Source organism: Danio rerio, chromosome 3 (assembly GCF_052040795.2).
Source record: "Danio rerio strain M-AB ecotype USA chromosome 3, GRCz13ab, whole genome shotgun sequence".
NCBI classification, from domain to species: Eukaryota; Metazoa; Chordata; class Actinopteri; order Cypriniformes; family Danionidae; genus Danio; species Danio rerio.
This window is the reverse complement of record NC_141023.1, coordinates 35,013,775-35,034,633: the sequence shown is the minus strand read 5'-3', so window position 1 is coordinate 35,034,633 and position 20,859 is coordinate 35,013,775. Positions and strand designations below refer to the sequence as shown.

At 37.1% G+C, this 20,859-nt stretch overlaps 1 protein-coding gene across 9 annotated transcripts; it reads right to left on the bottom strand.

The window, feature by feature from the left end:
* Positions 1 to 165: 165 nt before the first annotated feature.
* On the bottom strand, positions 166 to 15,196 carry rbbp6 (retinoblastoma binding protein 6). 9 transcript variants are annotated; one of them, XM_087242520.1, is made up of 17 exons: positions 14,183 to 15,196; positions 13,684 to 13,783; positions 13,199 to 13,232; positions 8,113 to 8,151; positions 6,973 to 7,061; positions 6,796 to 6,892; positions 6,501 to 6,643; positions 6,218 to 6,390; positions 6,035 to 6,138; positions 5,573 to 5,928; positions 5,389 to 5,464; positions 5,117 to 5,177; positions 4,989 to 5,043; positions 4,533 to 4,907; positions 4,276 to 4,395; positions 2,311 to 4,107; positions 166 to 2,231 (listed from the first exon to the last, which is right to left on the bottom strand). In XM_087242520.1, the coding sequence occupies exons 1-17, from the start codon at positions 14,346 to 14,348 to the stop codon at positions 791 to 793; spliced, it is 5,226 nt and encodes a 1,741-aa protein (XP_087098646.1). In that variant the 5' UTR covers positions 14,349 to 15,196; the 3' UTR covers positions 166 to 790.
* Positions 15,197 to 20,859: the final 5,663 nt, after the last annotated feature.

The window sequence follows — 20,859 nt, the reverse complement described above, 5'->3', positions numbered from 1 at the left end:
AAAATTATGCTAAAATGAAAGAAATCAGTCATTTTAAACAAACCTATTTCTTAATTTGCTTAATTCCTGACATTTCAAGTGTTGGCGTAAGCTTAACAATTCCCAATTTGCATTACTGGAGTGATCACAATGTCTACATTAAAAAAAAATATTAAAAAGAATGAGTCAATTTGAAACAGTCTTTATTAAGGCATGAAAAACAACATGAGAATTTATATTTGCTGAAAAATTTATTGTCCTCAAAACATATGCAATTCCATTTCAGCAGATAATTTAAATTACTCTTGTGAGGGTGAAGAATAAAATGAAAGAGTAGAGGAAATATTCACAGTGCAAAAACACAATATGTAAATCAGCGTTCCAAAACGTTTGGACACCCCTCTCTCGTTACCTTGGTAACAATATTTTCATACTGTCAATGATATGTTTCTCTCCAACTCAAATTGTACAAGAGATGAGGTACAAAAGGGCTTTTGCAACTCTGCAAATTTTGCAAATCTGCAATCACATTCACATTTCTAAAGTGCTTCCTCTACAAAAGCCTTAATGCAAAACCATGATGTAAAAAGAATCTGCAACAATTTTAAATGAGAACCAAAATATTCATGAAAATTCAGAACCCAAAATAAAATAACCTGTCACTCAAGTAGGAACTCTCTTCCATTGACGGGAGAGGCTAGCTTGGTCAACAACAACAAAATAACATGTTAACAAATTCTCATGAAAGTTGAACAGTACTTAAGCAGTTTTTTTAAGATGATCAAGTGAAATCAACGGTTAAACCTATGAATTAAACAGTTAGTTTTGTCTTATGCTCATCTCTCCCATTTTCATCTTTTTCCTTGTCATCTTTGTCTTTGTCCTTGCTCTTTTTCGACTTCTTTTTTTTATGTTTGTGTTTTTGTCCCTTGAGTTCTGATTCAGATTCATTACTCGTATGTTTCTTATGCTTTTTGTGTTTTTTGTGCTTTTTGTGTTTCTTCTTTTCCTTTTTCTCCTTTTTGTCCCTTTTCTTCTTTTTGCTGTCCTGGCTGCCTGGAGAGCTGGGGCTGCTGCTGTGTCCGTGGCTTCCAGACGGGCTCGGGCTATGGCTGCCACTGCTGTCCCGCTCTCTTCCTTTCTGCTCTGTTTTGCTCTCAATGTCCGAGGCCTCACTGTCACTTTCACTGTAGTCAGGGACAAACGCAGCCTCATCGGTTTCCCGTGCTAAATCTGAGGAGAGTCTTGTCAAGCGCGCAGACGGTATTTTGATATGGTCTACATGTGGAGCACTTTTCTCCGCATCAGTCCTTGGCTCAGGAGTCAAAGTTATATGTGGAGTCCTGTGCTCTTTGTCTTTACTGGGACGCACTTCAGAATGCCTAGAAGACTGGCTCTCTCTGTGGTCCTCTGGACCTGATCGTTTTGGCTCAGAGGTATTTTGAAGTGGTGCTCTCTTAGTCCTACTTGGACTTTGTGACTCTTGAGGTGCTTCAAGATTTTTTCTCCCAGAGTCTTTGTGCAAGTCCTTCACCCTTGATGGTGGGGATGATGGTATTCTCCTGATTGGATTTTTCTCATCTTTTGATCTTGTACCCAAGTGGTCTTTTGTATCATCTCTATGCTCTGGTTTCCTACTGGTGGGGCCTGTAGTTGTCTCCCTACCTGTTGGCTTTCTAGAGTTTGGTTCAGCTTTATCAGCCTGCCTGTCTCTAGAAGACTGAGAAGAGGAGCTCCGCTCACTGCCATGGTCACTGCCTTTCTCCTGTGCATGTGCGCTCTCCTGATTAGGTACACTAGGTTTCTTTTTATCAGTTGACTCACGATCTGTAGTGCTGCTGCGATCTTTTTCTTTGGTTCTTTCTCGTTCTCTGTCTTTGTCAGTATCTTTCTCCTTATCACCTGAGGTGGAGTCTTTGGCAGGTTTGACATCAGCCTCTTTCAAGGTAGATTGGGCTTTGTCAGAATGGGGAGACTCCTTGTCAGATAATTTCACAGCAGAGTTCTCCACTGAAGGAGCAGCGACAGATGTATCGGCACTGCTCGTCCTGTTGAGAACCTTAGAATCATCATCCTCAGATTCATAGTCCTCCTTTTCCCACTTAGAACGGGGCACTTGTATCATTACAATTTCATCCTCAGCAGGGGTGGAGCTGTCATTGGTGTATTCTTCCAGGGTCTTCACAACAGTCTTCTTTAAGTCAATCTTCTCCTCGTGCTTTCTGATGGGGCTTCCACCTGTAGAGCTGGTGCTGCAAAATACAAATAATCAAATATAAATAAGCTAATGTTCAAATTAAATGGGAAAAAAAGCTATTTAATACTTCTCACCTGGTATAATCGACAAGTAAAGACCCTGATCCATCCGGAGCATGTACCTTCCTCCTCAGTTTTCCTCTTGACTTATCAAGCCTGCCCTTACCAGGGCCATGAGCGGAGTCCTCAGCTAAAACTGGTCGATCAGTGCTAGATATTCTCTTGCCAATTTCCCTATTGATTTTAATTTTCCTTACAGGCTCTGGCTTGATATCTAGAAGAGAGGGAATAGCTGGTTTGTCCTTCTCAACTGGCCTTTCACTCTCCAGTTTGGGTTTAGGTTTGGGAGAGGTCTTCACCACATCAGTTTCCATTTTAGCAACTTTTACAGGAGGGCCATCTGGATCTTTTACAGATGACTTGTCATCTCTTCGTTTCTTTTTATCCTGTTTGGCATCAACAACTTTGGCAGGTATCTTCTCCTCCATTTTAAAAGGCTTCTCTGGATCTTTTTTGGAAGCCTTTCCATCTTTGCCAGAAGCTTTGTCTTGCTTTGCAGGGTCTTTCACCAAGTCCTTCTTGCTTTTAATCTCATCTTTGATGGCCTTCAGCTCCTGATGGTGTTTGAGGGGCCTTGACTGCATTAACTTGCGTGGGAGCATGAGTTTGGGGTCTGAGGACTGAGTCTTGCTTGGTTCAGATTTATGGGGAGGTTCTTCTTTGACTCTCTTTATGGCTGGTCCAGTGGAAGCTACCTTCTCTCGTGGGGCATCTGATTCTTTCTCTCTGGCTGACTTTGATGTCTTTCCTGATGCTTCTTTTTTCTGGCCACTGCTTTCAGATTTTCGCTTAACTTTGTCAGATTTACTTTTAGTCTTTTCTTTTTTTTCTTTTTCAGGGGTTCTCTTATAGGGCACAGCAGCACCGTCCATGGGCTCATCCCTTACAGGGGTGGCATCATCTCGGCTTGAATTAATCAGCATCGAGTCCATCTTACGATCATCTTTCCTGGATTCATCCATAGAGTCAGAGTGGCTAAAGAGGTCACCATCCTCTCTCTTTTTTTTGCGATGTTTCTTATGCTTCAGAGACTTGGAGTCTGTGGCTGAGTTGCCACTCTGTTCTCGATCTTTGATAGGTTTCAAAGGCTCTTTGTTAAGACTTCTGCCTGTTCCAGTGGTATTGGCATGAAGGTGGCCAAACTTCTCAGCACACTTCTCTTGGTATGTCATGGCAACTCTGCCTCTTGATTGGGCACTGTGGCTCTGAGGTGGTGGTGGATAATCCTCTCGGCGTCCCCTGTTGTAGGGGGAGTTCTCTCTGGGTCGAGGAGGAGCAAAACGCTCAGGGCTATAGGCATCTCTGCTGCCTGGAACACGGCTTCGCATTTGACCACTTGGTGGGTTGTTATAATTCTTGAAATACTTGTCATACCACTCTCTGTACTCTCTTTCCCACTCTCTGTATCGCTCTCTTTCATAAGGGTCACTCTGGTCTACGTTTCGGCCATAATAAGCCTTAGCATCATAAGGCGGGAGTTCTCTGTACCTTCCTGTATATTTGCGCTCACCTTCCAGTTGAGCTGGTGGTGGGAGTTTCTTGCCAGGACTATGATTTCTATACATGGGGGATCGAGAGCGGGAACGGTAGATGCCACTTACCATCCCACTCATCTCACGACCTCTATATGATGGAGATCTACTGCGAGAACGATGGAATGTTGGAGTGCGTGACCTTGATCGATAGCTACGACTTCGACCTCGAGGCCTGCGGGAGTATGGTGAGCGAGAGAAGGAGCGTGATCGAGAACGAGACCGTGAACGGGATCTTGACCGTGATCGGGATAGTGACCGAGAATAGGAGCGAGGTGATCTGGAACGAGAGCGAGATTTTGAATAGGAATATGAAGAACCACTGTAGGAGGAACCCCTGTAAGGGGATTTGGATCTGGAAAAAATGTAATTGAAAATTTAGTTGATGCCAGACATCATTTAACAAAATTGACAGTTTGGTGGGTCAATCTGTCAATTTAATTTTTACCTCGAGTAGGATCGCCTTCTCTCCTTCTGGATTTTTCTATACTCCAAAAGCTCTTTGGCAAAGTCATTGGTGAACTCCTCAAGTTTGGACTTCTCCCTGGTAACGAATCGACATTGGGAACTATTTATCAAAGACAGGAAGGAAATAAAACTTTGCAGTTAAACCTTGGAAATACATTACAACAGAAATGACAATAAGCACGGGCAAAGAAGAATAATACTCTACAGACAATACTTAAAAACCCAATAACTACTTACTCCTCCTTCAATCGACGCTGCTGACGATAAAACTCCTCCTTGGATAGAAAAGGTGCAGCTGGCATAGCAGAGATAGGGTTGGCTATAGGTGGCTGAGGGCCAGGAGGCACCCATGGAGCAGTCACATTAGGTGGAACAGGAGGAAATACAGGAGGAGGAATGTTGAAGGAAGGAGGTGGTGGCTGCTGTCCTTGAGGAAATTGTATGGGATATTGCTGAGGAACAACAACAGGTGGCTGTGGCATAGGATGTGGAGGAGGTGGAAAAAGAGCAGGGGGCACAAATACTGGAGGGACTACAGGAGGAAGATTTTGCACTGGTTGAGGCTGTATTCTTGGTGGCCTCTCACTCTGAAGTCTACCTCTACTCGTGGACCTGGTAGGATAAATAAAAGTCAGGATTTTTCACATTTGTTGTTTAAAACTAAAATGTATTAGATTACACTTTGATACTTACGGATCCCATCCAGAACGACTTCCAGATGGCCTTTGACCACTACTCCTTTGGGGTCCTAAAAAAAAATTTACAAATTAAATATTGTCTACAGACAATAAATATCAGAAGACTTGCTGTTATCATCTTACCTGGTCTGTGCATGTGCTGCTGAGGCAAACTCGGTTTTCCAATTACAGGGACATGATATCCCTAGATAATACAAATAAAAGGAATCAATAAACTGTGCTTATAGAAGAGGGTCAACTGACATGGGTCATATTGTATCAGAAATATCAGGACATTTATTGTTTTACAACTGCAGTACTTATGTTCTCAACATCGTTTGTGGCTTTCAAAGTTAGTGTACTCCCCTCTGGCATTAGTAATTTTAAAAGCACATACTAAAAGGAGGAAAAAATACCTTTGGAACAGCAGAATTTGTAGACATAGATGTCTCAGATGAAGGTATAACAGCAGATGGTGGGGTCTCTGGTTCTCTGAAAAACACAGGGTAAAAATTCAATAACTGCACAAGCCAAAGGTAAAACCAGTCATTCACATATTACACAACCAAGCGATCATCTGAAGTGCTATAAAATTCTTACTTGGATGGAGGAGGGTCATCCTGCCTAGTAGGGTGCGGAGGAGAGTTTACCACAGGACTATAGTTTGACCCTGCAGGTGCAGTGCTGCTGTGTACAGTAGAGCTGCTGGAAGAAGGTGGGGTGCTGGAAGGCTCGTGAGTGCTAACAGGAGATAAAGGGGCAGCAGGTGTGCTTTGTGGAGGGGTGCTATCAGCCGCTGAGCTTGGAACACTGGGTATCAGAGGATCCTGCTGGCGTCTCATAGGAGGACGTTGAGCAGGAGCTTGTTTTTGAGCTCCTTGAGCAACTGCTTGAGTAGCTGTAGCTTTTCGAATCCTCTTGGTATATCCAGTTTCATTCTTAAAGTTATTCACTGCCTTAAGTTGAAAAAAAAAAAAGAATAATAAAGTCGTCTTAATGTTGCAATATTAGATAAAAACTAGAGACATGTGCTAACCAACAATTAAAACAAGAATATCTTACTTGGCGCAAGAATTTGTTTGCAATCAAGGCATCGGGGGATACATCTGATTGTTTGCAGGTTGGACAAACATGTTCTTCAGATTCCAGCAAACATGTTCGAATACCTGTGGTCACAATACAGTTTTAGCTTTCCAAGGTCAAAAACACTTTACCTTTTTGACATCTGTTGATATAGACACTTACAATCGTCACAGTAACTATTTCCACAGCAGGGAATAACCACAGCATCTGTCATAAGATCCTTGCAGATCAAGCACAGCAGCTCATCAGGTACTGGATCTTCTTCCTCTGAGGATGAGGACTGATTCTGGGGCAAGAATGGTGGCTTTTCTTTTTTGCCAATGGCATAGGCCTCACTATACATAGCAAGCAAAATATAATTAACAACTACAAAGTAAACTACAAGTATACTACAAGTAAACAAGAAATTATCACAATCATTTACAGCAAGGCCAAGCATACTCACGCATCAATAGTAGGAATGGCATATATTCCACTGTTTGTCAACATGACACCTTTTCTGTTTGGATCATCAACCTCCACCATGAAACTCCGAGGTATTCCTGTGCTTTTCTTTATCCGTTGAGGAGCTTCAAAACTTCTATCCTGCTAAAGCATGATTGATACTCAAGATTAAATTTCATCTCCGATAAATTCTAATGGTATAAAAAAAAAAAAAGACAAGTCTGGAGCAACAGTTGGCACTGCCAAATTCAAAACAATTGCAAAGTTACAAGCTGTGGTAATGAAAACCCAATTACCCCATTTGTTGGGCAGTTTCGGATGTAATGTCCAGTTTTCCCACAACGAAAGCATGTATAGTTTGGTGGAGGCGGACCAACAAGCTTCTTTGCATAACTAACAAATAGAGATTAATGTTAGAATTGATTCTGAAACCAATTAAAAAAGCCTGTCAGTGTCTTGACATGCATACTTACTGGATTGGATCATAGTCATGGTTGGACTGAGACATCATTGCTTTTATTTTGTCTTCCTCTGATGCATTTGTTTCAGCAAGATTGGCTGTCTGTTTAACAGACAATGTTTTCAAAAATAAAATAAATGTTGGAGTGTTCAACGGAGTAGACCAAATACATACAAAAACCTTGTCCTGTAAGAAGCAGCTTTATGCCTTTATAGAAGTGTGTTATTTAAAAGTACAAAAATGGCAATTGAGCACCACCTCAGACCATAAAAATGAGAAACAAAATGCATAAAATTTTTTTTTAACTACAGCAAGCCAGCAAAAAAAAAGCCATAATCAAGAGTTACCAAGTCTCATGCAAGACTCAACACTGGCTACTTTCATGAACTAAAAGTGGTTTAAGAGATGTTTTATGATGGTTCGGTTTTATTGATGAGTAGATCTCTTTTGAAGGTGCGAAATGAACAATATTTCACACTAAGTCATGACATAAACCACTACACAGCACCAAAAATATTCAGGGCATTGGTCTGAAATTCATATATGCAAATGCTGCAAAATCTTGGTAATTATTTTTTTTTTGTCATTGCATGAAGAATATAAAAAACAATGGTTAACATGTAAATATTTTCGGAGTGAAAAATGAAGAACATGACTTCCTAAGATTGCTCATTGAACAACAACAAGTGATGCAGGGCTCTCAAATGTGAAAAAAAAGAACAAAAAGATTAAAAAAAGGATTTCAGGGTGCAACTTGACCACAATGTGGTCAAGAGGCTTATACAGTACTCCAATACACACTGATATAAGGCAGTGTGCTTACTCTTTACAGGACCAGGCTTTTACACAGGTACCAAAAAAAAAAAATAATAAAATAAATAAATAAATAAATCGCAACAATATACATATATACACACACATTTAAAATAAGTATTGAAATACTACAGAAATATAACTAATTTTAATTAAGTTGCTGAAAAACATAAAATTTCACATTACACAACAAATTTCACATAACACCATATAAACAAATGTGACAAAGTAAAAAAAAAAAAAAGTTTTGCACACTTTGCCAATATTGTGGCTTGCCCAATCTAAAACAATGACATAACACACAGCAGAGTGTATCAGGTAGTTACAAAGTTTAAAATACCTTTGAAAGCAGGGCCAGTGAAATGGATGAAGAATCAATCTGTCATTGGAAAAAACATTAAAACAAAGAGGGGTTCACCACTACGTCAAGGCACAACTTTATCATGCCCATCAGTGAGAAACTGGACAAATGTGTAAAGTTAAAATAATTTAAACACGTAAACAATTACTACCAAATTTTAAATGACACATGAAAGTGTTATTTTTTTTTGTTATGTTGTTTTTTAATTAAGTCCTGATTTAATTTTAACATTACATGTTATGTTTAACTAGATCATAACCAGTTAATAAATATGAGTTAATTAGTTTTGAAAAAACAATAAGTATAGCTTCATAGTCATTAGGCTAATTACTTGTGACCAAGAAAGGAATTGATCAAAAAACCCTAAGGAAAGTGAACAGACTGGGCCTTAAAAAAGATTTGAAGGAATTAAACATTGAAGTTTTATTGCAAAGCCTTGCAGGTAAATCAAATAGAAAAGCAATTGAATCAGATATAAAAAGTAACTATAATACAACAGGCCATATAGAATATGAAATGTGCATTTAAAACTTCACTGGAATGAGATACTTTTTTCAAACTGTCCTACATAAAAGTTCCCCTTTGAAGGTCACTGCTTTTATAGGCAGTTTCAGTCTCAACATCACATATGTACATTGAAAAACTACAAGTTTGATCAAAGCAATAATAAACATAAAATAGTACAGCATAATAGAAGCTGTCACAGGAAAACTCAGAAGCTGTTTTGCATACAATCGGAAAAAACATCAAAAATGTAAAACAGGTACAAACAGTGACATGATTCAAATATGAAAGATTTGTCTGGCATTAAAGTACAAAAAAAGTTTAAACAAATACATATTTAAGCTCAATCGGTAATCAGAATGACAATGTCTGAAAGTTCATTAAATATGTTGCAAACTGTAAATATGTTGTACTCAAGTATCACTCATATTAAAAAGACAACCTCATGAATAATAATAAAAAAAACAGTTTGAACCAAAATACGTCCTTTATCATACACTTGACTAAAATTTTACAAAAACTAATTTCACAAATTTTAAAATAACAAACCTGCCACGATTTTAATTAGCTCAAATAGATTCATATTAGATATAGGGAGAGGGGGTGTTCTCTCATCAAATATTATTTTATCTTATCTCTGTGGTAAAATGTTGTGTCAATGTCTAGTCAAATGTAAAAAGTTTTTAGTGTAAGCATAAAAATGTCTGTATCAGCCTTAACTACAGCGATGATTAGCACTTTCAAAAGGAAAATTAAATAAATGGGTTATATGCACAGACTTTTCATTTCAGCAAGCCAGCCAGCCCCAGCGCTTCTGGTGAACTATTCTTCCACTATAAAATTGCCACATTTAAGTTCTGATTTCTTCTTCTTAAAAAAAATCTGTGATCTTTACTGCCTGATAAATACAATATAAAGTAGGTCCTCAGACTAGACAAGAAACACTGCATTAAGTTCTATATTCCCCCACCATGTCTTTAAAATATGAGTTTACCCCAGTATTTTCAACTAGTTTCTGGGCCGTCTGCTGATCCTGACGGCGCTAGTGGCTACACAATATTTTATCTCGTTTTATGCTTGAACAACTAAATGAATGCTTAAGTCTGTTTAACTGAATGTATTGTAATTATATTACAACAGCGATGCTGTAAAAGGAACCTTGCGGTGAGTTCAGACTGCACAATTTTCAAAATAGTTGTGTCATAGATGTTTTCACACTACATGACTATCTGGGATAATGTTTCATCACTGCTGTTTACACTGTAGGATGGATAGGTGACAAAGGGTTTCACACTGCATGACTTTAGAATAGGGGAAATTAAATAAAATAAGCAGACACCCGTGTCAGTCCACACAACCAAACACATGCGAGAAGTGACATGGAAACAACAGTCACGTAGTATATCTTTTGTTATTAACTACATAATGAGAAAGAAGTCTTTAGCGGGTTAGACAATATACTTATTTTGCTCACCTGGCTTTTGAAAGGAATTAGCAATTACTCCTCAACTTTTTTTTTTTTTCCCTGAGCGAGTTGTGATATTGCTCAGATGAAACGTCAAACAGACACAAACAGCTGCAAAATATTCACTAGTTTTTTCTTCAATTCTTGAGTCCATATAGACTGAAAAGAAGCACTTAACTTCTCCCTCAACCTCTCGCTCGGCTCGCTCGGACGGTATTACGGTATGCCGCGGATCTAAAAATAGCAACGTGTGTCAATTTCAATACCGTTATACCGTCATAAAATATTAAATATCCTTTAATGCCTACAAAAACGTATGCGTGATTGTCATCACAGGACAGTGAGGAAGAGATAGAGAGGGAGGGGGAGAGGTGAGGTGACGAGTCGCGCTCCAAAGTGACGTGCAGTTTGGCAGTATCTCCGGATGAGAAAGGAGACGTGGTGAATATGAACTAGAGGTCTGCATCAGAGCTGAAGATTTTTGCCCGAACCCGACGGGACCCGAAAAAATCTAAATGCCTGCATTAAAATCCATCCTTGCAAAGGTGAAACAAATGATGAAGTTAAAAAAAGCTAATTTTGACGGCAGTCAAGCCAGTCACTAGCTCGGAAGGAACGGTAATTCTAGCCACCAAGGTATTTCGGCGGTCGCTCATACACTGTGTATTACGGTAGAGCACAAACCACAAGCTGATAGGTAAAAAGATGGGGTGACTCGCTTCATTGAAACTCCTGTCATGGAAAATTAAATGGATGTTCCTGGCTGGTAGAAGATGAGCAAACAATCCTACCAAAAACTTGCAAAATTAGCCAGATCAGAACTCTGCATCTCGGCCTGTAGCAGCAGGAAAGGTGTTCGGTGCTGCAAGGACGCACCATCGGTCCTGAGAGCAGGACTGCGCTATAGCCAGTGGATTTAATAATGTTCCTCCACAAAAACACGTAGCCTAATCTTGGTGAGTAAAGGGTTTTTCAATTATAAATTAATATTAATTAAAAAATATAATCATAATGTAGACAGAGTATACAGGCTAATGCTGGCATTATTCTTTTAATATTCAGCTTCACTGTCGCCTTAATGCCAGATTGTGAAGAGAAGTGGCGAAACAAATCTTGCAGAGTCTTCATCTAAATTTCTTATTGCCAAAATACCTGTCATCATTTAGATTTCATTTTAATTTGATTTGTTAAGCAAGACTTCTTTTCATTGGTGTGTTAGCTAATTTAAAGGCGAAGTGCATGTACCTAGACCTATTTAGAGTGCTGAGATGTTACAGAGGACTTATTTTATTTCTTTTTTCCAACTTCCAAGTGGCATATAGTTTACGCTTGTTACGAATAAATTATGTTAAAACATATAAATGACTCATTCTTGAAAAAATGCAAAAGAGCTGTGCGCATGAGCACATTTGTATAATATCGGGCTGTAAACAGGTTCGGGCTTTAAAAAGCAGTCTATCAAAATGTACCTGTCGGTCTCGGGCCCCATCGGGTATAAATATTATGGCCTGATTACAGCTCTCTGCATTCCCGCTGCTATACCGCAGGAGCCGACCAGATTTCTTACGGTGTGGGAGTAAATTTCGGAATAAATCGCGGGAGCGATATGTGTGTGTGTAAGAGAGAGAGAGGTGCTGTACGTCGTTAGGCGCAATTTCCCTCTCTGTGTGTGTGTGTCTGCCTGTGTGCGAATGAGAGGAGTGTCCCGCACAGAAAAATACACACAAGACAAACAGATGACCGCGAGCCTAAGTAGTATGTAGGTAATCGGCAATGTTTTTTTTCAAATCAAAACTCATTTCACACGGCATGGTTTAAATTGCCAACAGCTCCAGATACTTATGCCAAATATCTGACTGATGTCTGAGACTCAACTGCTTTTCTCTTGGATAACATTTTCAATACTGTTTGATTACTGTGTCATAAAGGAGCACTGACTTGCCTGTGATTTCAGGCATTTGTGTGCAATTTCTTAAAACCTGTCTGCGAGTTCAAATCAGGGCTAAAATCAAACAGTCTGAACTCTGCATTATGAAGTTGAAAATGGTCACATTTAGTTTTCACTGAAAGTTTATTATTGGCTGAAAAACACTAGCTGTGCATATAGCTCATTAAAATGTAAAACCTAGTTAAGGTTAATGAAAACCTAATGAATTTCTAAGTATGAAAATACCGTGAAGGTTAATGGCTACCACCAACTGGTAACAACATTAATCGAAATATCTATAAACTCATATGGATTTGGAATAACTAGAAGGTGAGTAAATTGACATTGTTAATTTTGCATGATTTATCCCTTTAACTAAGCAGTCAACTTCAGGTATTACTAGAGTAACGAATGAAAATTAAGTTGTAGTAAAAGTAATTTGTTTACTGGACAGCTTTCCGTAGACTATTCTAAATGCCAAAAGCCAGTTTCCTTAATGCAAACTAGGCTAGGTCAAGCACATCTTAGGTTAAAAAACAAAAACAAAATTGACATACAGTTAGTCCAAAGCTAGGCTCATTGTTTTAGGAAATACGCTTTTACAAAAAATAAATGTTAAAAAAATCCTCTCTTCCTCTCACACACACATACACCCAACTAAATATGTTGTGCCTTATAACAGCAATAGAGCAAACATGAGTAGTAAGACACTGAAGCTGTATGATACAAGGTGAAATTAATAAATAATGCAGTTTTTTATTAAAAAACAAAACAGACAACTGTTTACAGATGTGTCACTTTAAGGACAAACAAACTGAACATTGGCCATGTTCAAAAATTAGGTGGATCAATATGATCTTACACTAAACTGTACAACAGAATTCATATTTGTAGAGGACTTATTCAATGTGAAAACAGTGTATTAGCATGCGCAGAGACTTCTGTACACACTGGATATTGTGGAAAAACATTAATATCAAATGCAACAAATTTTGCAAATCACAAAATATAAACATTCAGCTCAACACACTTTGTTATCTTCAAACAGGTTTCAAAGACAACATTGAGGAGCATGAGAAACGTTCCCTAAATGATTTCAAGACAAAGCCGCTGCTGAGGAGTTTGAAAATGTGTGTAATGAGACAAGGAAATGAGTTGGTTTTACATACTGCTTTTGAAGATCCACTTGGTTCAGAACGATCGCTGCAAAACAAAACAAGGAAAGAGGTTAACCTCTAATAACAACGACTTCATTTACTGTAAGACATTTTAACAGCTCAAGTAAAAATGCATTTCAGTATTACACTTATAATCACTTTTAAGAAGTTTTAATAAAAAGTGGATGTTTTTAACCCGTCGGCCTAAAAAAAAATTCACATGCCAATTGGGCTACTATTCCTCATTTATTTTAAATTTACAATCATAATACACCATTGGGGAAGGTGAGACTAAATATGACATTTTACCCTTCATGCCTCACATCAAATCACAACATATTAATGTTGAACATGCAGAACTGTAAATGACATACAGCAGTTTCCACATTACAATGTTCCTAGCTAATATCTACTGAAACATCTAACACTTTTAGATGTTTTTGTCGTACAAATATTTATAAAAGACAACTGCAGGTTAAAAGTAGTAATGTACTTACATGACATATGTTTTGCTTGTCGACTTAAGCCCTCCAATAGGGATTCGTCTAATGATGACAGACGAGTTTTTAGGAATGAGGGCTTCATCGTCAGTGTATTCTGTAATCAAAAATAAGAATGGCAAAACCATTAACTTTAATTAACACCTCTCACATTCCTTTGTCTATGTAACGAGCACACATAAACGCTGGCACACAAAATGGAGTCTTCACTACACAAATGTACAGTTAAAAACAATACTTTAAATTAATTAATTGCAATAAAACAAATCATTTACAAGCTTATAATTAAAAGACATAAAATCACATTTAAAAGTTATATAATAGCGAAGCTGGTGACAGGTTAGCAAACATTAGCTATAAGCTAACAGTTAACTAAGGCAATAATTCAAACCCCTTTTCCAACAAACCTTACGCGTTTACTTATGTTAACATTGGTTAGTATCAATTACTCGGACAAACTTTTAACAAACAAACAAACACATTTTGTCCAGCTTACCTTCTTTAGTCTGAGCGTTGGTGATTTGCAGGTCGCAGTCCGCGGCCTTCAGCTTCTCTCGCCCCATGATCTGGCGTTTCAAATCACTGAGCGTGATGTGAAGGCCATCGAAGGTGACCGTGTCGTAGTTAAGTTTAGAAGAAAACTTGTAATGGACACAAGACATGTTTAAACACTCCTTGTGGTCAGACACCACCACCACACACAACCAAACTCAACTACAACTCGCCCGATCGCGTGGGCTCTCCCAGCGATCAACCTTACTCAATATCAGTTTATCAGCTTAACAGTTTAAGAATAATAGCCATATTTGCTCATCATCTCAACACTCTTTTGTTAAATCAAAAGGTCTCCACTAAGGAGGTCGTGTGGATTCTGCCTCACGTGAATAGCAACTGCGATTTGAAAATAGCAAGTGTTCAGAAAGACCGTGATCAAATGCAACACGCAATCTTTATGACGCAAGTGATTTAAGTCCACGGAATTTCCCAGCAAGAAGCCAGAAACTCTCCTGCAGGGTTTCAATGTCCAAGACCATATGGCGGTTAGCCGTGAGCTGTCCGTAAGGTCCAACTCTGATCAAGAAATATACAGTTCAAACGGTGTCCGTATGGGTGAACGTGTAGAGTCCAGTCAATAACGTCGCCTCGGTGTCCGAAATGAGTTCCTCCGAAATGTTTGTTCGGCGTAGTCCAAATTTCAACAACAACAAAAAACACAAACCGACGTAGTTTGAAGCAAGGCCTGAACAATGTGGCTATGAGCTAGTGTGACCAACCTAAAATGGCGTCCATCACACATACAAAAACACAACAGACTACAGCAAAACGGATACAAAACACTAAAAACAAAAAAAACGTTCCTCCTTTTATCAAAATACTGCCGCGGTAACCCAGTCTCCCCGTCGTCAACCTCGATGGCCACAGTGATGTTGTTTAAATCACAGTTTTGTCGTACTGACTCACGTCCGTGATCGAAAACAACCCGTTGACTTTACGCACACTAGGGGTTTCCGCAGAAAACGCAGGGGCAAAGAATAAAGCTGTTACTAGGAGGGGCCAAGAGTGCGCATGCGCAAAGCGCTACAAGTTGCGGGAGTTTATTAACAGCACACCCTTTTGTTTTAGTCGCTTTATTAATCGGGTTCACTTCAGCGGAATGAACCACCAACTTAACTAGCATATGCTTTACGCAGCGAATGCCCTTCCAGCCGCAACCCATCACTGGAAAACACCCATACACTCTCGCATTCACACACAAAGGCTACACACTATACAAAAAGCAAATCTGACAGCACATCTTTATTCATAAATGCAAACAGTCAAGGAAAATTATAATTTTACTCATTTAAAATATCAATTAGTCATACTAGTATACATAGCAAAAAAAAAAAAAAAATCTATACTCTTTTGCATGCATAAAATGAATAATGTTGATGTCTTTATTCATATTTATTTCTATTTTATTTTTTTCTCAATGTTACTGATACTACTCTATGTTCTGACTTGCAACTTAATTTAATGTTCATTAAAATAATGTAAAACAGTCTGAGTTTTTTTTACATCGCATACGATTCTAAATAAAATAAAACGTATGCCCATAATTAACATTATCTTCTTTGTGACTTTAGCTAAAATATTTTGTGCAAGAAAATGCACAATCTGACACAAGAGAATCTTTTGCTACTTGTATTTAAATAGCGAAAACATTTTAAAAGTGACTTTTATTCTAAATCGTAGACACTGTTCTTGAAACACAAAAACTACCAATAAAAAGGTGTGAAGCACCAAAAGCAACCCTTATTAAAATGAATTTGAATACTATTTTGGCCATTGTTGTTATACATTAATTTTCAAATGTACTTTCTTATACAAGAGAGGCTAGATAATTTGTTTGTTTGAATTGCTCTACACTATGCTATTATTATTAATAATATTTTTTAAATATATTTTTTATTCAAATTGCTAGATTCTGACTGTGGAAAGAATATGCTGGGCAGGTAGTTCTTTGCAAAATAAATAACAATAGACAGGTATTGATGTAAAACATCATTGATGTTTCTTTTTTCTAATGATAAATGATGTAATAAATTTGAATTTTAGAAATAAGTATTAATTTTGACATTTCTTTATTTTAAATATTTAGGAAACATTTTTGGTGCATCATAAAGTGTGGTTATGATGACCGTCCAACAAGCTAATACAGCTAATGCTGCTTAAAATGTCACTAAAATGCACTATTTAGATCTCATAATTCAACAGAAAAATAAGGCAAATAACTGCAAAAAGGTCCACTTTTTGAGAAAAAAAGAACAACCCCTTTCACCAGACTGGCTAATGTAAAAATAAATTCTCCCTTTAGTGTGGGCTTATGACTTTTGAGCACTAGATGGCAGTCTTTAATTGTTTACAAATTCTATTGCTTGTCATTGTGGAGATGTGCTCCTATAGCAGCATTGAACGTACAGATATGCTAGACATGCTAAAATGTGTTTTACCCAAATCTGTCCCAAAATTCCCAATATGTTCAGCCTGAAAGTAACAGATGAAAACTAATTATGTAGTTCTTTTACAAATTGATTTGAACTGAATCGAATTTGTGAAGCTTGATAGGCTAAATTAACATGATCAAAATGCTAATCTAAAAACTGTTGCGTTTAAAGAAACTCGGCTATATAATTCAAATGATTGTTTAGCTGACAGTATTTTTACTTTCACATTGAATCACTGATATGTTTAAAACATATAATAGTCAACCAGTGCCAGCAATTGTTCATTTTCAGAAGATTCTGTGCTTATTTTATTCATCTGCATGTTTCACAGGATGGATATTTGCTCAGGCTTAAGCTTATGCCCACGTTAAATATAGAAGTAGTTGTATTTGCCTTTTGTTTGTCATGATCTAATAAATGGCAAATGTGTGCGACTAACACTTGAGTAATTCAGTCCAAATTAAAGCTACTTATGCAGCAAGTGATTATGTGTGTGCATAAATCCATTCAAGCATTTGGAAAACACATTTAAAGTACCATTATTAGTAAGTTTCCATTGGATGCTCCCAATTTAGTGTCCTAAATTAGTAGTCCAATTTAGTTAGCTATAACACAAGCACATGGGGAAAATGTTGCTTGACTTTTGCAGCCAAAACAGCTCTGTCCACATTAAAAATTATCATCATTTAGACAATTTCTTTCATTAAATCTTTCATTAACTTGATAGAAGATGAAAATTCTTATATTTTCTTTCCATTCCCCTCTTACTTGAAAGGTCGATATTATATGCCTGGGGCAGTCTTGACCGCCAGTATAACTCATGAATTCATAATCTACCTGATTCAACTGCATAATGGCAGGAATTCTCCACCCACTCTCTGGGTTCAGTCATTGGGCAAACTCCAAACGCTTTTTGAGAGACACCCTTAGGTGCCCTTTGTAGGGATATTTCAAACAAGAGTAAACATCTCAATCTCTTCTTAAAGGGTTCTTTTAAAAGTCAAAAGGTAACATTCAGTGTTCTTGCTCTATACACCTCTTAAAGAACTGACTTGAAGGTTTCTGCCATTCGTATGAGTATTGTTAAAGACCATGCAGAGACAGTCCATTATTACTATAACAGAGCAATCCACAATATGGCTGCCCAGGTGAAGGAAGCCCTTCCTTCAAGTCAAAATAGCCAAAAATCTATCTTTGCAGACTGGTGGTCTTTGAGGAAGACACTTTACAACAATTCCTGTCATTTGGTGACTATTGTGTGGCTGCTCTACTTTTGACAGGAAAATACCAGACTGCATTCGACATCACCTTCCATTACATATTGTGTTTTTTTTTAGTGTCATCCTACAGTTTTTGCTCTGGGTTCTATCTCTGTTTTTGTAACCACATCCTATCTCATTCATTTAGGTAAGAAAGATGTTGTAAAGCTCATTAAAAGGGACTTAAATAGGGCATAAGGATATTCAATCTTGTTTGTAATTCACTCATGATGGTCACACTAGAGACACCAGTGAAGTAAGTTTTTTATTTATACATATAACTATATTAAACATGCTTTCTTATTGATGCATCCTTTGTTTGGATATGATAATCTATAATCAAATAAAAAATTTAAATCCTGATTCCAAATTAAGCTCTTAGCAATGCAAATTACTAATAAAAATCGACCCTGGTATTTTGGGCCAGAGCGGCCCTCTACATACAGTCAAAATGCTACCCATCTGTGCATGCCCTTGAATATGTTTACCAACTCCCATTTTATAAAAGCACAAAAGCTATATAAGTATAAATAAACACAGTCATTAATCTTAATTTAATTTCTGTATACTGTCCATAAAGTATTTTGTTAGGTTCTAAAAAATACACTATTCATTCATTTTCTTTCTTGTTAGTCAATTTATTTGTCAGGGGTCGCCACAGCAGAATGAACCGCTAACTATTCCAGCAAATGTTTTATGCAACACATGCCCTTCCAGTTGCAACCCAGTACTGGGAAACACCCATACACATTCATTCACACACTCACACACCAATTTAAGCAAATGTAGTTTATTCAATACACTATTCACTCAGCCTATATTAACTAATAAAGATAACAAAAACTGCCTACTGACTGACGCACATGTAAATCTTCAAAGAGAACAGTATAGGCTACTTTATAACCTCATTCACATCACCCTGCAGGTTGTTTCACTATGCTAACAAAAAATTATAACATTATATGAGGACATGCCTTTTTACATTTTGATCTTATAAAACAGACACTATAAATGTAAAGGCCTCACTGCATCCATATTTCTAACAGAGCAGATAACATAACATGACAGCCTCTATTCAATTTCATTAAAAAATACAAATCATACCCTGTCTCTTTTGCTGAATATATGTTTTAATAATCAATAATGGCCATTATAAAGCTGTAGTGATGTTTACTTCTCCGTGGAACATAATCTTTATTTAATATTCAAATAATTTTTGGCATTAAAGAAAAATGAATCATTTTTACATGTTGACGATTTATTTTTTGACTTTTGCCAAATTCACACCCATGCAACATAAGACATTTGACAACAGACACATATGAACAGAGAAGCGCCCTCTTCTGTTGCCCCTCAGCATATATGAACATTTGGTTGTCTGCTGTCACTTGATTTACTACCACGTGCCAAACCACCTTTGAAAAAATCCCTTGGTTTCACCACCGACTACTTTGCCCAGCCTATCCCGGTAAATCTAGTTCATTTTGCTTAGACCCTGGCCTTCAGGGGACAGTGTGCGATCGTGTGTGTGTGCATATCTGTCTGTGTGTAAGTCTGAGAGTGTGTAGATTTAACACAGACATTTTGAATTCATTATTAGGTTTTGGGTTTGTAAACCCTTGAAGGAGAAATTTAATTCATTACACTTCATAGGACGACACTGCATTATTTTTTGCAACATTTATTTTGGACATTTCATTTACCTTCGCCATCATATCTTTAAATAGGGTGAGTGGAGTTCCCTGTAGAAAAGGAGAAAATGTAATTTTGTTTTACTGAAATATATCAGTTGTTCTCTTAGGCAGCACTGAGATTAAATATATTTTTTTGCTTCTCTTGGGAAAAATGACCTCAGTAGAATTAAAGTCTGCAATCAAAAGCAATATTTCTCATTAAACTCATACAAACTCAAAATTGTCTATACTGTTATCCACATTTAGCTCTTCTCTATGTTATCTTTCACAAAAACATGACAGTGTTGATACCACTTTTCAAATTATTGGTTCAGAAAGAAATTGTTTTAAATATTATTATTGTTATTTTGAACTTCTATTAAATTAAAAACAAGAATGCTCACTTTAAGTATTTTAATACACTTCTCAGAAATATGATTAAAATCATACATATATCATATCATAGAATCATATCTATAGAAAAAAATCCATAGTATATTTGGCCTGTACTTTTGATAGAAATATACTTACAAATATATCTAAGTATTCTACTTAGCGTGTTGTATTCACTATTTAGAGTAGCTTAGGCTTATTAAACATATATTTTTACAGTTTTGTTTTACATAATATCTTGCAAACCTAAATGTTCAAGTTTCAGTGGTAATAAGTAAATGCTACTGTTAGAATATCTAATCAATTCCATGCGTGTTCAATAAAAAAGGTCAGGAGAGGTTTTTCTTCAATGTAAAAAATCTTAGTAATTTATTGTATACGAATGAATTCGAATCACAGAATTCCGTTATTCTTAATGCAATGCAAAAGTTACAAAAACTTTCATTTTCTGATTCGTGCTTTTATATGCAGCTTATATTAACAGGAATATTAAATATTAACTTTGTCACTTGTCAATCATTCTCCAGTCCTCCATTGGCCGCACCCATACATACATCCTCTTTTTCTACTAATTCTCTGCACAGCGTCAAAAGCACAAGACTTTTGAACTGCAAATTCTGCATTAATTTTCAACCCTTCTTAGCTGCAGAGCTCAAGTTAATTTTAGACAATATTGGCCTTTGCATTTCAATCAGCTTCATCTACTTCTTGCAAAAAATTAGTATACAAAACATATCACACTCGAGAAGTTTAGTTAATAAATCACCTTTAAGCAATACAAATATGATTGTTTAATGAAAAGAAAAAGAGACAAAAATAATAAAAAATATATATTCCTTTTCCTCAACACTACAAAAAACA